General features: G+C 40.8%; 1 protein-coding gene across 2 annotated transcripts; it reads right to left on the reverse strand.

Annotated features, from left to right (window-relative positions):
* Window positions 1-1344: 1344 nt before the first annotated feature.
* rorc (RAR-related orphan receptor C) lies at window positions 1345-16721 on the reverse strand. Of its 2 annotated transcripts, XM_028424603.1 has the most exons (13): window positions 16580-16721; window positions 16397-16489; window positions 12381-12410; window positions 6137-6222; window positions 5432-5573; window positions 5003-5356; window positions 4819-4920; window positions 4620-4741; window positions 4110-4242; window positions 3914-4021; window positions 3713-3823; window positions 2859-2968; window positions 1345-2744 (listed from the first exon to the last, which is right to left on the reverse strand). In XM_028424603.1, exons 1-13 carry the CDS (start codon window positions 16614-16616, stop codon window positions 2580-2582), a joined length of 1593 nt encoding a protein of 530 aa, XP_028280404.1. In that variant the 5' UTR covers window positions 16617-16721; the 3' UTR covers window positions 1345-2579. The 2 variants fall into 2 exon arrangements, with proteins under 2 accessions (XP_028280404.1, XP_028280405.1); XM_028424604.1 differs by lacking the exons at window positions 12381-12410; window positions 16397-16489; window positions 16580-16721 and adding an exon at window positions 10988-11287.
* Window positions 16722-17619: the final 898 nt, after the last annotated feature.

A 17619-nucleotide genomic window follows, 5' to 3' on the forward strand; every position in this document is an offset into this window, starting at 1 on the left:
AGGGAGAGAGAGAGAGGGAGAGGGAGAGGGAGAGAGCCCTATGGTTGTAGTGAGGAGTTCCATGGAGATGAGGTGGAGTCAGAAGGAAGGAGAGGGAAAGAGGGGGAAGAAGGTTTTTTTAAACATGACTCACAGGCAAACATGTTAACATTTAAGGTCATTCAACACTAACATAGTCAATTTAAGATTGACTATGTTTTCAATATAGCTGTCTAATTTGATATAAATACAGTTTTATAATAATAAAACAAAATAACTACAATTTAAATACAATAAAAATTTTGATATTATGGGTTTATTTTACCGTGTATGTTTGTTTCTGTTAAGAGTTGGGTGGTCAGTATCTTTTTGCTTAAAACTAAAAAAATTGTTATTGAAAAAAAGGGGAAAATGTTGCATCAGCTGCATAAATGTCATCTTGCAAAATAGGACTTCTCATATGGATGCTGTGTCTGCCCATGTTTGTGTTTGGCTCTTTGTTCCTGGTGACAGACATCACAAATCTCAAAGTGTTTTTGTTATCTCACCCTGAGTCTGAGTGGCCTCGCTGATTCCCATCTGTAAGACTGAATGTGAACTCCTCCCAAATCAGGCCACAGTAGAACTCCCTCTGCTGCTGTAGGCTTAGTGAGTTTCCACTGTTTGCTCCCTGTAGGCTGCACTTTAAATGAGAGAATTATCCTGCTTGTTGCCGCTCCACCTGGCAGATACAGCTGATGCTTTGGTGAGTGCTGGGGGTCCGGAAGCTGTTCATAAGTGTTGGAAATTCCTCCAGGAGGTCAGGGAGCAAACAAAGAGACACACAAGTCTTCACAAAGCTGCAACACACCAATTATCTGGTAGCCCGCTGCCCACAGACGGTCTGTGAAATGTTCTTTTTTTGTTTTTAAGGGTGTCGAGTGAGGTCATATTTAACCATGTTTTCAGGCAATGAAACAACAAAAAATCCTTGAAACTGGTATCTAAAACAGAACTGTTTACTTCATCACACAAACAACACCCAAAACCCAAAAATCGCTGCATGTAAAAATGAAAGTTGTTGCATTAAACATCCAGTCTTTGTAGGAAAATATAACACACATCTGAATGACTCATTGCCTCTTACTTTGCTTCCTTTTAATTTTGTTAGCAACAGATGTTGTCTATGACAACCTGCTGACCACAGCTAGTCACCCACAGTGACTAACATTTCCAGCTACAGTTTTAGAGAAGTTGTGCTGAGACATACAGATGTTAAACTTGACGTGGCTAGTTCTGTAAATAATCTTGATTTTGGTCACTTTGTCTTCACAGGTGTATGTTAGACAGTTATTCATAAATAAAATAAGTTACTCATGTCTTTGGTGTCACAGCGTCAGCAGTTTATTAGAAGGTTTACATGGAATTATCCTTATTAAATTTCTGTTCCCGAAACAGACAGGACTACATCCAGAACAAACAGCACTTAATGCTGAAACTTCCCAACATTTCATCTGTACTCCTGGCTTTATTCAAAAACAAAAGAGAAAACATGACAAATTAATCTGGGCGGCCGGGAACAGGGGAAAAGTTATCACGCAGAGGAGGGCATTTTAACCGCAGCGCCATGTTTTAACTGAATAATACTTCTACATTTAATGCAACAAAGCTCAAAAGATATAAAAGTCTGTGAGGATTTATGTGTTGAAACAAGAGGAGGATACTGAACTGCTTCTCTCTGTAGGATTCATCGTTGAATATGTGACATTGCCATGAGGAGATTAAAGACATACAGATGCAAAGAGGCATTGAAATGTTTTGATTTAGGCAGACAGCATGTATGTACGTAAGCTCAGCAGGGCTCTGCATAAACTCTGCAGAAGTCCAAAACCACTGTATGAGCTCCGATTTTATGCATAGGATATCGTAAACTGCACCTTATCAGTTTTAACCGTGCATACAGTACTCCAATATTATGCATCATATCAGCAGAAACCCCTCAGTTTTGGGCTCTGCTAGCACAGTCGTTAAATTATTCTTTCCTTCTATCTTGTTCTGTTGACTTTTTGTACATGCGAGCAAATAATCCAAGCTGTGAAATTCAGATTCTTAATCCAGTCCCCTCCAATACGAATGATCCAATCAGTGCCTACGCTGCACAAATACTTTCCAATGCCCCAAATGGTTCTGTGAAATAAATGCCCAGGTGCATCAGGTTGGATGTTTTTTTGGTCAAAAGACAGATTTAAGTTGAATTATCAGCAACCGTTTTAAATCTGTATGTCTGAATGTACTGTGACACACACAGTGGCTCCAACCAGGCAGAATCACAACAGCACATCCTGAGAGAAAATCAACCTGCGCCTCACTCACAAAGAACTCTCAAATCTCAAACAACATCAACAGGTTTCCCCGCAATAATCAAAATAGTTTGAAGCTATCAAAATTAATGTTTGTAATCTACCAAAACAAAGAAAAATAAAGCTCTGCTGGAAGTCATGTAATACCTAACACACTATGATTACTGTGCTTTTCTTATTTTCATTAATAGAAAAATAGATTCTGTCAGGAAGTAATGGTGAGACATAAAATAATGTGTGTCTGTGTTTGTGTACTCTTCATCAGTGAGTGTTTCCCGGCAGCAGCTCTGCCTCAGAGGCAAACAGCTCCTTATAGAGTGGAGGGAACAGGGAGTGAGCAGTGAGTGGGTACCGCTGACTGAACCAGCGCAGCTTCTCCATGTGCAGACTGCACAGTGAACGCAATACTGCCATCCTCTGGTAGAGCTGCAGAGAGGACACAGACACACTTACAGATCTAGTTTTTTACTATAATAGACAGTAACTTTATATTGATGGACGTAAACAAAAATATTTTCTTTGCTTTTTTTAACACAGTACCTTCTGCATCAGACTCTCTTGGTTGTCTCGTTGTAAAATGTGTGTGAGTCCCAGTTCCACGTTTCTCTGTACTCGTTGAACTCTGCCCCTGTCCTCAAGACACGGACGGTCTGCAGAGAAAGAGCAAAAAAGACTCACTAAAATCATCCTTTTATTTTCTCATTATTTATTTACCATCCTGTTACTATCACCCTCTCACTGACAACCCACTGCAGTATATATAGAGGCTAATGACTGAAGTAAACCATGTTATAATTAGAATAATTAGAGATAAAAATTAGTCAGTAAATTTTCAAGTAAAAACTATTTGTGCTTATCATTGATATGTCCCAGTGAAGTTGACCTTTGACCTAACCACATCATCTTATTATACGTGCAGAGTGTTAGAGGTCATCCTTGAGACAAAAAAAAATCCTGACAGTTCAGTATTCACAAAAAAAATGTGCAATAGTTGAGAGAGCTGAATGAACACAAACAGTTTATAGTGTTTCATGTAGTTGCTGATTTCAGTGCATCGTTCAGTGCTTTGTTTACATTTCTTTTCAGCTTGTTCCAGGAACTTGAGCTATACTTATGGACACAGTGCACACCTTCAAAGCCTGCCCCTGATTAGATTTCAAACTACAAAAACACCAGTCTAAATAAATGTCCTTTGTCTGGGTGATTCCTGGAGAGGAATAAGAGAAAATAATACTGCAGTAATTCCCTTCTGAAAGATTTTGACTAGTTCTCTACAGGAAGCTGCATGATTGACAGAGCATGTAATGTTGAGCATTTTTCCTCTTTATCTCCCTACCAACTGTCAATGCTGTGTCAAAGTATCTTACACACTGTTTGAGCCCAGTTGATCTTACCTGCATTGATCAACACCAGAGCACTGAAGAGAGCGATCTGCTGCTCAGTGAGCTTTAGAGCACACATACCATGAGCAAAGTCAAACACCGCTGTGATTAAGTCACTGCATGCTGCAGGAAAAAACAGCACAGATTACTGACAGGTCACCATGATGTCACCATATGCTCATGGAGTAAAGTGAAGTAAAATGAAATCTTCACCCAAAGACTTGAAGACTTCAGTTCCAGCAAATTTCCCGTCAAAGAACACCGTGCTGTTCTCCGTGTTGAAGAACCGACTCATTCTGACAAGAACCACCTCCATCGAGCCTGAAGTGAAAAAAAAAAGAACACTGGATCAGAAGAGAGATTTCAGTTGTGAGTGGAGCTCATGTTTTAAGCAGCAGGGGGAAATCACCGGTCTTTAAAAGGGCAATCTGGTCATTCTGGCTGAGCATTCGGAAACCTGGGATGTGTTTCGCAAACTCCACCACGTACTGCACAGCATCAGTCAGCCGGATGGCACAGTGCTGCCACATTTCATCCACAGACTGTGAGACAGAAAAAAATACAGCTTGGTTCTTTTTGCAAAATAAAGGGCAAAAGATCTCACACAGCCCACACAGACTGATCCTCCCTCTCCTGGCCCAGTCAGTAGACTGTCAGCAGGCTACTGATCAGGTTTCTGTATTTATCACTTTATTTACCCTCCTGTCTTTGATCAGAGAGAGAGAAGAGGAGGGGGAAATGATGAAAGACGTTCTCTCGGTTTTCTGTTTGATTCATCAAACAGAAGTGGCCTCATCCTGTGTCATCATGTGAAAATGGCATGTTTTCTTTTCAGTTCTGTCTGAATAAGGTCTCTCTCTCACACACACACACACAACCACACACACACACACAGAAGGAGGAAGTCAGGTTGGTGTACTTTGCTCTGGTAGGCCTGGATCTCCTCTCTGCCGAAGACTTTCCACCTGAGAGCCGGCAGCTCCTCCACTCTGTACTGGCTGGTCTCTCTGTGGGAACGCACAATGCTGGCACACAGCTCATCTGAAGGAAAGCAGAAGCAGTTGGACGTGTTAGAAATTGAACATGATGACGTGTATGTTTAATTTAACTGTGCTTACCTATGTTCCTCAGAGAGTGAGGATAGAGGCTGTAAGGATCCTCAAGAGCGTTGTAGGGATGAATACCCATCAGGTCATGAGATGGCTGTCTGGAGTCGTATCCTTATGGAAAGAGTAGAGAAAAAGAAGAGGTGAATGAACAGAACTGCACTCGGGGAAGTATGTGTCCACTTCAATGTTTAACCTCTTATATCAGGCAGTCCATTGTTTTCCCCCCTGCCTTGAGATCTGGAGTTGGGAGAGATACCAGAGCCTTTGTAGATCATGCCAGGCATCTGGGAGTCGTTCGGGGAGCACACCAGGTACGAGTGTACATCTGTGGCATAGGGCAGCAGCTCAGCATCCCCGGAGTAGCAGTATGTTGAGGCCATGGGCTGCAGAAGTTGTGGGGAGCGGTCCTGACGATTCTTGGTGGGGTAGGACAACACAGACTGGGTGTCGCCCTGAAGCTGCTGTTGCTGCTGCTGCTGTCGGTGCCTCTCCACTTCAGCGATCAGAGAGTCCCGCTGGCGTTTGGACATCCTGCCAAACTTCACCGCTGGGGGGAAAAACACGACATAAATAAAATAAAGGAAGGGGATTTGTTTATGTGTTAAGTGTGTTTATGCCTCACCATCTCTGCTCATGCCCTGTGCCAAACATTTCTGCAGACGGCAGTGTTGGCAGCGGTTGCGGCTGGCCCGGTCGATCTGACAGTTACTTTGTCTCGAGCAGGAGTAAGATACAGTCGGCAGCTGGCTGCGCCGGAAAAACCCCTGAGAGGAGAGGTGGAGTTAACAAAGATATCATTTTATATATAAAAAGAGGAAACCTTGAACATTTATAATTATAGAAAGATTTTAAGACATGTTCTCCAATAATGAGCAATGTGACACTACAATAACTAGAACTCAATGGGACCATATTTTGGGGGAAAAATACATACAATGCTAAATAGCAAGACATGGATCGAGTTTTTATTGTGCCATAATGTATGTCTCTTTAAAAAAAGTTTATTAGTCAAGAAAGTCAGTTTAATATAAATATGTAAGACAACTAATATCAGAGAGACCAAACTCTTGACAGGCTGTATGGTTACAGTTTTTTCATCTATCACACTTGCTTTCAGATATCATGATGATTGTTGATCTGCATTCTTTATGTCAAGGGTCCTATTCAAATTCCAATCTCCACAGAAGCCAAAGACCCTATCCATGTTGCAGCAGAGGGAATCAGAGCAGGAGCATGTGAATGCACCGTCCTGCAGTGTCTGAGAAACAATGCGCTGTTTTTTAATATTACGTGTGTGTGTGTTTGTGTGTGTATTATTGTGTCTCACCTTACAGCCCTCACAAGTGATGACTCCATAATGCACTCCAGAGGATTTATCACCACAGATCTTGCATGGGATAACTTCAATCTGGGCTGAATGAACACAGAAATAAAAACATTAGAACGTCAACATTCTGCAGTCTGATTGCATCTTAGCATCTTAGACAATCATGTGTCTGAATATGACATTACATTATATATTATTGTATAATTTGGGTATCATTTCAACTGACCCCACACTGACACTGCATATTTGAACCCAGTGAAGCACAGACTACAAAGTGATTCCCACTGTGAGAACCTAATGCTGTACTTCCCCTTCAGTGTCTACCAGTGGTTGAGCGACCATAGCCAACCAAAGATATTTTCCTCTCACACACCTTTTGCCTTAATAATTAAACAAAATAACATAAAATGCATTAAGAAATGAGTCTTCTGAGGACATGGAATATTTGCAAATGGAGAATTGGCGGAGAATATGAAGGTGTGAACCTCAGAGTCCTTTTAAGTGGTTGCCTGGCCTCTCTTTCACTCTGACTGTCCCTCTTTCATGTCATTTCTTTCTTTGTAAATCCTTCTCTGTCTCGCTCATAAAGGACACAACTGCCAGTAATGCACTCTCCCTCCTTCATCACTGCCAGTAATGGCTGCCCCCCCCTCCCCTCCCCCCTCCCCCCTCCAACTTGATGCCTTCATCTCTCACGCATCACTCTTTTTTGTGCCTAGTGGTGTGTTTTTATGCATAAAGAAGCTGAAATATCAGAACAGACAGAAATAGCCCCCAAAAAATAAGTTGTGGTATTTTTTGATTAAAGCAACACAAGGAAACACAGAGCACTAAATAATTTCTTCTTTTATCTCCTTCTTACTTCCACCAATGTGCGGAAGATCCCACGTCTGTGAGTCGATGATGTTCATGTAGATACTGTAGTTTTTGCATTTCCGTGCATAACTGTGTCAGATTTTTCTTTGCAAGTGTGTGTTAGTGTGTCAGTGTGTGCCCTCTTTATCTGGTGCCACAGGGATCACCTGAAGTTTCCTGAGGACGCCCTCCTAAAACTAATGCACAGTCAATGACTGCAGCTAATAAGACAGCAGTTCGGCCGAAGCATATATCTGCACGCTAAATAATTTGTAATTAAGACTGAGCTGTGACCTGATCATGTTTTAGTGCAGGACAGGAGAAGAGAACATTAGTGGTCTCAGTTTTTTTTTTTTTTTTTTGCTATTTCAGTTCTGATTCTTAACCTCAAACAACAGGAAATCCACCATGTCCCACAACCTTTCACTGTTCACACACACAATCACGCACCCAAACACAGCAATCTTACACATAACTTTCCATATCGCTAAGCTCTGATAATTCTCCAACACACACTACACAGTGAATTTGTAACTGCATCAAGACACCGGTTGCCGTAAGTGGGTGTTTTTTTGTGCATGCATGTGTCTCTCTCAGCTTATCTCCAGCCACAGGCCTACACCGATCAGACCCTGCATCTCAATCAAACCCTGTGTGGAAAGCACTGTGAGAGATAAAGAGCACTGGCACCACCTTTGTTTCTTCCATTTGTGTCTTCTTTAGTAACCAAAGAGTGGCCGATTGTGGAAATATAGCTGAACACAAAAATACATGCACAGAGAAAGCCTAATTACCAAAGTGTATAGGCTTTATTGTCATGCAGCGGCCCTCAGAATCAGTGAGTGTTTTTAAGTCTGTCTGCATGCATGATTTTCAGTAATACTTCACAAAAAGAACATTTATTTTGCTTTCTAGTACGGTCTAGCAAGTAACACAATTTACTTTCGTTGCTCAACATTATTTCCACTGCACTCTGGTGACACCACACTGTATGAAACCAACCATCAGCACGCCGCACAAAGCTGAAGGAACCAATCTGATCAATTGATTTAGTGCTTACATGGTGATGGCGAGCAAAGAGCTGGAAAAATTTTGTTTTGTCAGTGTGTAAAAGATCGCCTCCTCCCACGCTTCTGCAGGCAAGGTAGATGTACCAATGTGCCGTCATGGACTGATAGCCTTTCAATCAGTACTCAAAACAATCTAAAACGATTTATACTGAAAAAGCACTGAGGGATACTGAAGCTTGCTTTTATGAGAGCAACACAGAAATCATAGTGCACGTCAGACTTTTATATTCTTATGCTTTAATGGCAACAAAGACCGGCAGGTCTGGTTGTATGATAAATCACACAAGAAAAAATGTATCACTTTACATCAACACACTTCATCAGTGTGAGTATCACAGAGTGCAGAACACTTTCAAAATCATTGGAACAAAAAAAAATAAAGACGGAGCACAGTGCTCTCCTCACTGTGTTAAGAACTGAGTTTGTGTTTGGGCCTATGAGTGGGCTGTTGGTAGGGTGGGGGTGGGGGGGCACACTACAGATACTGATGATACTGTCTCTGAAATCACTCCGTAAGCAGTCTGTTCTCTGCACTGTAAACGGACAAAAAACCTCAACGGAAGCTTACCTTTGGTACAAACAAAGATGTGTGTACACACATCACACCCCGACAAACACACATACTCCTGCACACAGACGGCTCGTTTATTTATTTATTTTTTATCTGCAATATAATTAAGGCAGGAGAATTACACATAATGTTTTCTGTTTACACAAGTGAAAGATATTTTTTCCCCTTTATTATCAATAGTAGACATATTTTTTATGTATGTTCTCAATAATATTTAAGATAATTTTGCTCACTGGTAATCTTACCAACTCTTTATTTTCTTTTTTTGAAACATTATAAGACGGGGGAAAAAAACAAATGGCCGTTAAAAAAGAATGAAATGGTTGATTTTTCAAAAATACAGTAAATAAATTTACTTCAACTTCACATTTATGTCTTTACACAAACAATACGTTTAAATGTGGTGGAATTTATATAACTATACATTTCATAATAATAATAATTTTACAGCTTTATGAATGTAATCCGAAAACATTATCATCTCCATATCGATACTGCCACCAATGTGGTGAGTTTAGTTTACTTTTATTTGGAATATTTAGTTACAAATTACATTAAATATATTTCAGTGCTAAAGTTTCTTCAGGTGGTGGTTGTCACATAAATTGTGAAAACTCCATCACCATAAAGTTTCAGTATTTATTTAACAAAAAAAAGGGGGGAAAACAAAACAACAAAGAACCCACAGGCTCTTATCTGTGGAAAAGAGAGATCATCAAAGCTGATCTGAGAACTAATTAACTTCAGATCACAGTATTTAACTTTGAAGTGCTTTGTGAATTTGAAGGTGTTTGAAAGAGGTAATGTTTTTACAAGACAGCAACAGGTTATGAATCAGCTTAACTGCTGCATTTCTTTTACTTACTATGTTGGGGTGAGAATGTGTCACCTGCGATTTTGATGTTAACTTTGATGTGAACCTAAGCGCCTTTGCTACTTTGGAAGTGCAGTGCAGGCTTCTGCACCCAGAGGAACAAGGAAATCCTTTCTGATAAAGAAACTAAATAAGTCGACATAGGAATCCCCCAAGACACAAAGGGGTGTGTGTGTGTGTGCCTAAGTGCTGATGGGATCAAGCCCACAGTGAGTGTGTGAACACCACAAAATGAGATAATTCATAGCTATATTTTGTATCATTTTTTATCATCTGACTGAATAATTCCTGCACACTGTATCCACACACAGCTGCAGAGCAGCATAACGCCGCATCTATAGGCGCCATCTAAAGAGCAGCTGTGCAAAAACGTGCATGTTTGTGCAACAGCAAAAATGTGTAAGCATCTTAAACAGATGATCATTTGTGTCTCTGCCTTTTCTATCCCAGCTGCCATGTTTAGTGTGTTTTTTTATAAGTTTGGAAGTCATGTGAAAAAAACAATTCTTTGTCATTTTACTGTCACATTTGAGCATTTCCTCTGCATCCTGTCTAATGCATGTGAAGTCCATTCAAGCTGATGCACTGCTACAGCGAAGCATCCTGTTTTATGCTGGTTAGAGTCTGGTGGGAGTCAAAGAAAAAAAAAGTGCAGTGTCTTAAATGTCACAATATAACCAATCTGGTGGGTCTTAGATCAATGATTGGTTTTATGTATCTATGATTACTTAGCTATTTGATGGTTTTAACTAATACATAATGTGCGGGATTAAACAAGACATTTTTTTCATTCACACGTTTTTCTCTAACTTTAAAATTGCAGTAAAATTAGCACCTTACCCGAGGTATACAGTACATGTGGGAGGGCTGGAAGACAGAAATATCTGTGGCATGATTCAAATCTTAAATGCATCAAAGAGAGCTCAAAATTGAGTCATGTTACCAGACCGTAAAACCGAAACACATCAATCAGCCTGAACACAGCCAACAGACACAGATGGCTAAGTTTCAAAACAATAAGGTCGTCAGTCCTCATACTGTAAATTCAATGACCATCTCTGTATGTGTGCGCTTCAGCTAATTAAAGCTTGTTCATGTTAATATCAATGTGAGCCTCTAATCTTCAACAAGCTTTTATCGTTCAAGCCGAAACAAAATGTTAAAATTTCAAAGTCGACATATTTGAAGTCACAGGTGTGAATGAAAGCGATTCTAATTTCATGAGAGCAGGTTCAGATGTTCAGATGAACACATCGAGCTTAAAAATGTGGATTTGGAACAAAACATGACGAGCGCTTTGTGAATCATAAGAAATGTCCGCTCACAGTCATAATGATACTTTTAATAATAATAATTTTTAAAACTCAGGAGACACAGAGAGAAACTGTGATGTAAAAGTGATCTAATTGATAAAAATCTTTGATTGTACTGCCCACACACACACACACACACACACACAAACTGAAGAACATTATCCCTACCTCGCATCATCCTCACTCCTCCACTTGTCTTAAACGTCTGTCCCACTTTCACAAACTCACTTTTCCTCTCACTTTGTCTAACAATGGTTTTTCTTTTGACACACGTTCTTTGCACCACTTCAGACTTTCTTCTTTTTTTGGTCGTCCTTTAGCGAGCTGGGTCTGGAGCTCTCTGCAGCTCCACCACACACATTCAGCCTTATGTCAGTGTCGACGCCTCACCTTCCTTGTCAGGGTACGTGTGTGTGTGAGAGAGAGAAAGAGGAGACAGAGACAAGGAAGGGGGGGGGACTGTCCCCTGATCTGACTTTTTTCCTCATACCTTTGTTGTTATCTGTCACCCCCTCAATCATTACCACACGTCAAAGAAATTTTGCTTTAAAGCGTCTATCACATTTAATGCTCTCAGTGAGAACTCAAATCAAACTAACAGGAGGCACTGAGGAGGCTGTGAGTTACAGAAATATCCTGTCTTTTATACTTTTTGTTGTCCTGGTAATTCTTAACCTTAACTAAATTTGATCGCTTAAAGAGTAACTGCTCTCCCTTTAGACTCAGCTTCACATATTGCAGGTAAGTTGCTGGAAATCTGCTGTCAAATGATAAAAAATATTGAGATGTTTTCCAAGTAGTAAAACTACACTACAGAAAAAACACGTAAGAGGTCAGCCATTTTACTTGTCTTAGCAATATAGAATATTACATATTTATTTGCAAATAATTGTGCAAAGTTGTGTTATACTGGAGTAGAAAAAAAGCAGACATTAAAAAAAGACAAGTACCTGAAAACAGTACAAAAGTATAGTACTTGAGTCAATCTACACTTCCACCACCTTTATCCTCTCATCTCACCCAAAGCACCTCAAAGATAAACTACTCTTGACTCCTAAATCGCCAACATCTATGCTTACAAAACACCACATTCTTGCTTCTTTCACCTCTTTTTATCACAAGTACTGATCAATAAATTCATTATTTTTCTAGCCTCAGTTTGTTTGTCATCACACCACCCCGTATGATGGTTGGCGGCGTGTGTTACACACAACATCTCCACACACCAGGTGTGCTAAAGTTGTGGCAGAAAGTGTTAAACCAAAAGAGTTTAAAAAAAGATGCAACGTTATCTCACTGTAATCTGCATTCAGATAGCAAAGTATTCGGCGTGTGTGTGTGGCGGGCAACACAGGTGCAAGACACAACATACACACGGTGCTGCTAATGGCCCACTGTATGCATGTTTGTGTGTGTGTGTGTGTGTGTGTGTGTGATGTACAGGTGCAATGCTGTATGTGCTCTAACTATGATGTTAACCACAGTGCATGCACAAATATCTAGCACAAACAAGAAATGTCTATACCACACAGCAACACACACATTTTCATAGATAACTTACTTAAATGAGTCTTCTTGGACACAGCTCCTCCTAAGGAATCATTTAAAAAGAAAAAAGGTTAGTAAATTACAACTTTACAACAACTTTATAAATAAACAGAAACTCAACAGGCAGTGTGCTCTCAATGACAACCCGTCTACTGAAAGAACTAAAATACCGCTCTGGTACTGCCGTCTACCTCTCAACCCTGGAAAATATCATAGTGGGCCCTTACACTCCCCTTACAGGCCTTACAGAATCATCAAGGGCTGTGACCACCTTTATTATTGATACTAGAAAATAATACTTTTTCTCCTTTATTGAAATCTTTATGGCTTATTGATCAAAACACTTCCCCCACTCAAAGCTGTACTATAGCTGGTCTCGGCGCAGTGAGGTGAATGACTACTAACAAAACAGTCATAAACAAATATGCAAATGAGAAGTGTAAACCAACATAAAAACATCAAAATGAAACCAGCAGGGTCAACAGGGTGACAGAAAGTTAACCTAAAACTTCTGTTTTTAATAGTCAGCTGAGATAAACCAAGACTTTTCTTCTTATGGATAACAAGCCTCTGTGATCACGCAGAGGTTAAACTACAGGATTTGTATTTACACAGCGCATCTCTTATGTTATGTTTGTATGACACCTCAGCTCGTGTACACACAGGAGGTGAAGGCAGAGGAAGGTGGGTGTCTATGAAGCAATCGGTCCTCTTTTTGTCTGCCTGTTTGACCACAATTGTGAGAAAGTGTGAATTGCAGACAGTGCGAGTAAATGCATCAAGGATCGTGTCTGAACCAAGAGGGTTTATTTCTGGAGTTGTATGTATCTGTGTGTATGTGTGTGTGTGTGAGAGAGAGAGAGAGAGAGAGAGAGACTGAGAGGCATTCGAAGGCTGAGCAGATAAGTATCAATGGAAGACACAGAGCTAGCCGGTCTTTGTCTGGTGCCTGATCAGGCCCTCTGTGGTTTCTTCTGTTTTCCTGCCCTCATCAAATCAGTTTTGCTTCATAAGCAGAAACTATGGAATGAAAGCAGAGCAGTGCACACACACACGGAAAATGTAAAGAATGTCAGCACCAACTGAATGAGTGCTCTGCGGCAAGCGCTACAAACAGAGTAAGCGATTATAAATAAAACTCCACCACACTCATCAGAGCTAAATGACGATTTTAAATCGAGTGTAACACTTTGAATTTATGTTTTTAGGAAACAACAATGTCCCTGAACTGATGGAGGAATGTCAGATTTACTGAGCATGGACGTATTTACAACATAATTGTGATATATTTAGAAAATATGAAAAATGTATTTCATTGTGTTTGTTTGCCTTTTTTTTTAGCAAAAATAACAGAAATAAATCAAAATGTAGGGAGACGGAAAGAGAGTCTGTAACCTTAAATATATAAAAAGAACTTTACACCTAATCAGTTTATTTCATTATGCCCCATGCGAAAGCCATAATATCTGATGACTAACTGATAGCATTAACACCTAAAAGATTAAACTTCTCCTTTATTTTTTTTATTTGTGGTTCATCACACACATTTATTAGTTAATATGAGCCACATTAAGGGCCCCTATAACACACTCTGAATGTGTTGTTGAGTAAACATTTTTGCAGCCTTGCAGTTGGATGGAATCATCATATGTGGTCAGTGGCAGGTGGTGGAAAAAAAGAATTTTAACGCAATCACCAGCATCTGCGGTTGTACCAACTAAAGGTGTCACATTTAGCAAGACACACCTTTAAGCCAAGCCATGAAGCCACCACACACACTCACCATACACCACCCTGCTGAATGCAGACGTACAAACATCAACACCGCCCAATCAGTCAAAATCTCACTCAAACGTGTCTGCTCTCTGACATCTAAGCTGAGCGCTGAAGTGACAGTTGCTGCATTACATAACGGCACTGAAGACCACTAAGCTCAGAGAGTAGGCCGGCAACTTTGCCTGACTATAAACCATGACACCGCTGGCACAGAACACATACTTCTAAATCAGATAAGGCTGTTCATGATCAGACCAGTGTAACTCTTGAGCGAACTCAGCCAGACAGAAGGTGTTTTCGGTTCATTCTGGATCACTTGATTTACAGAAGAAATCAAATTAACTCAGTTATAAGCAGGCCTGATAAGGAGCGATGAGTTGTTGATGCAGGTTAGTGCAGACTGTTATGTAATCAGTCTTACATCCTCATGCATGAAGCTTAGCACATTTGGTTCATAATAGACATCAATGATGCTCAGATCTGATCTATAAGAAAGTCGTGATTTTGTACATAATCCTGCACGGACAGCTATTGCAGTGAAGGGTTTTGGGGCAAAAGTTAAAGGTCCAAAAGTAAAAAAAAAAGAGCAGAATGTATTTTGTTCCCATATAAATGATCACAACAAGAGAAATTGATGGACAGCTGAGACAAGTTGCTTAAAATCGGTAGTTCACTGAGAATGAACACGTTCTGACCGACACCATATCCCTGGAGGACACCACAGACAGCCCAGTGATGAGCAGGTGTGAAGTGAGTAACGCCAAAGACTAAATCTAGTGCTTGAGAAAATGAGAAGACACCCACAACAGCCACTAAAACCAAGACACTCATTGCCTTGAAAAGAGGCATGTCAACAGAATGAAACTAACCTTGAAAATACAACCACACTCTGCTTCAACCTGAATAAAGCTCAGGGCTAGGAGCTGTTAGGATGGCTGATGCTGCTTTGTAAACCTCCTAACATTTACCTCCTCTTGCTACATTTGTCTTATTCCATTCAGGCTGCTTTGTGTTGTTCTACAGTCAAATTCAACCAAATCATGGATCTATGAAGACTTTGTCAACTCCTTTAGCATCGGTTTGTTTGACAGAAGACTGGCTGGTAATCGTCAGCAGTGCTAGAAGTGGCTTGGAGTGTTTCTACCTGCAGTAGAAAGAAGATAGAACCCTTTAAAAGCTGTAAATATGACAAGAGTTTATACAGCAACACATTTTCTTTAGTTTTCCTCTATTGATCTAAATAAATAAAACCTTTACATCATATTCCTGTACATATGTAAACATATGACTTAGAAATAAACCTTTAATAAAATACTTTCATAGTATTCAAATCACTTACAAAGATACTTAGTCAGGCTGTATCTAAGTACATAGTACCAAGTGTACTGATTTGTGTTGCTTTTTCATAAACTTTAAAGGTTATTATTTGGGTTCTACAGCAAATTGTATCAGAATCAGAACTGTATTCCAATTTCTTATGTGAATTGTATATTAATACACATATGTGAAAAGCTCAGATAAACCAAGTCTAAATTATTTGCATAACTTTACACAGCAGGGGTGACTTGTGAGTGTAAGCACAATTTTAAATTTTGACTGAATGGAACAGGGTGCAGCTGTGATCCTCCTACATAAACTCGAGAAAAGGGTATACACTCCTCTGCAACAGCAACAACAGCAGAAAAAAAGTCTTTTCTTTCCTCTGCACTCTACACACAATAAACTGACACAATCATGTTCTCCTTACTGCAGCCTCCAACACACTGTGCTGCTGGAGCGATGTGCGGTGGGTCTCTGTGGCAGAGGGACGAGCGGCCTTATCTCCACTGACTGCCCATGGGTTTATTATAGTAGGCTTTGAATAGAAATGCATTGACCAGAAGTAGAAATAAAGGCTAATCCCCACAGATTATTCCGGCTTACTGCCATTCTTACCCACTCACAGTGCCTTAACCACACCCCAGTGAAAGGGATGAGGAGGGTTACTGGGGTAAAGATGGATGAGAGTTGGAGGGTCAGAAGATAAGAGTGAGCAAGGTGGTGGGGAGGCCAGAAACAGAGAGTCAGGTGGTACAGATAATGAGTGTTCAAGGAAGGGTGGGGGTGGAGGGGTGGGTGCATGAATTGCATGCTGGGAAATAAATGCTTTGCCTAATTGGTGTAAAACAAGGGGGGACGTACATAAAAGACACAATGACACATCATTTTCTTGCAACTTCCCGCCACTGTTTTCTCAGTGATGGCTCCTCTTACCTGTTTTGATGGGGGTGTCAGCGGGGGGCAGACCGGGCTCCTCATATTCCATAACTCTCCTGTCAAAACACTGGGAAGTCCTACACACACTCACTGACACACACACACAGAGAGATGCCTGCTTAGTTAGTCGCTTTTGAACTCCACCTGCCGCCATTTGGATTCTAAGGTGAAGTGACAGACCTGTTGGTTGGTCTAGCGCCCGGGCCGGCGCAGGCATTTAAAGAGGTGCACGGCCATCTCGCCTCCTTCCAGTGTTTACAGTGGGTCCCAAACCGTCATCTTCTCAGTCAGCCTCCTCTTGTGGGGTTGTTGTGAAATAAATTACTTCCCCCCGTGGCAGCAGCAGCGCGCAGAGTGCAGCTGCACCGGCCGGCCGTACACAAGCCGTGCGTCCCCCCCCCCCTCCCCGCGCTCTCCGTGCGCCCTGACCGTCCCAGCTTGGAGAGAGTTATGTCACCGGTTGTTACGTAATAGCAGCGGATCGGGTTTTGCTTTGAAGTGCTCAGTTGAGAAATATAATCCCATGTTGCTGCCACAAATTTCCGCCACACTAATCGAGAAAAATACAAAGCAGAGTGGAGACATTCGTTTCCAGCGGCCTGTTCTTTCACGGCAACTGGAACATGTTTGAATAAAGTTCCTTTTCATAGGTTTGGGGGTAAATACAGAGGCTTGTTGGAGGGCCCCTCGACTCCATGTAATATATGTGCATGGGGTTTTTAATAACTCTATGCAATGCCTCGCTTTAACCGAGGTAGAATGGCACAAAGAAAACGATGAATAATCGATATGTCTTCTCGGTTTACATCATTGTGGTAAACGCTCCTCTAAGACATGGCGCGGGCCCACAGCACAGCAGCGCTGGGCCAGCATGCAACTGTTTATTCAGACATCTTGAATAAAATGGTGACATCGCTTTAATTAATACTCAGTATGTTTACATTGTAATTTAAAGGTCTAATATTTAGTCTAGCATGGAAGGCTGTCAAATAATAACCAAAGTCCCAGGTCTCTTAGGGTGAAACCACACATTTTAAGCAACAGTAAATCCTTCATTCTAAACTACACATACAGCATTCAGATCAAGAACTATACTAACATGAAGCCTGCCGTTTGTCTGGCCCAGCTGTAAAAGTCCCCATGAGTTGTTTTGCGTTTACTTGCTTCACATGTTCTTTTTCTGCCAAGTGTTTTTCTAAAGAAATGGACCTGGTTGTTTT

The sequence above is a fragment of the Parambassis ranga genome, chromosome 16 (genome assembly GCF_900634625.1).
Source record: "Parambassis ranga chromosome 16, fParRan2.1, whole genome shotgun sequence".
NCBI lineage: Eukaryota > Metazoa > Chordata > Actinopteri > Ambassidae > Parambassis > Parambassis ranga.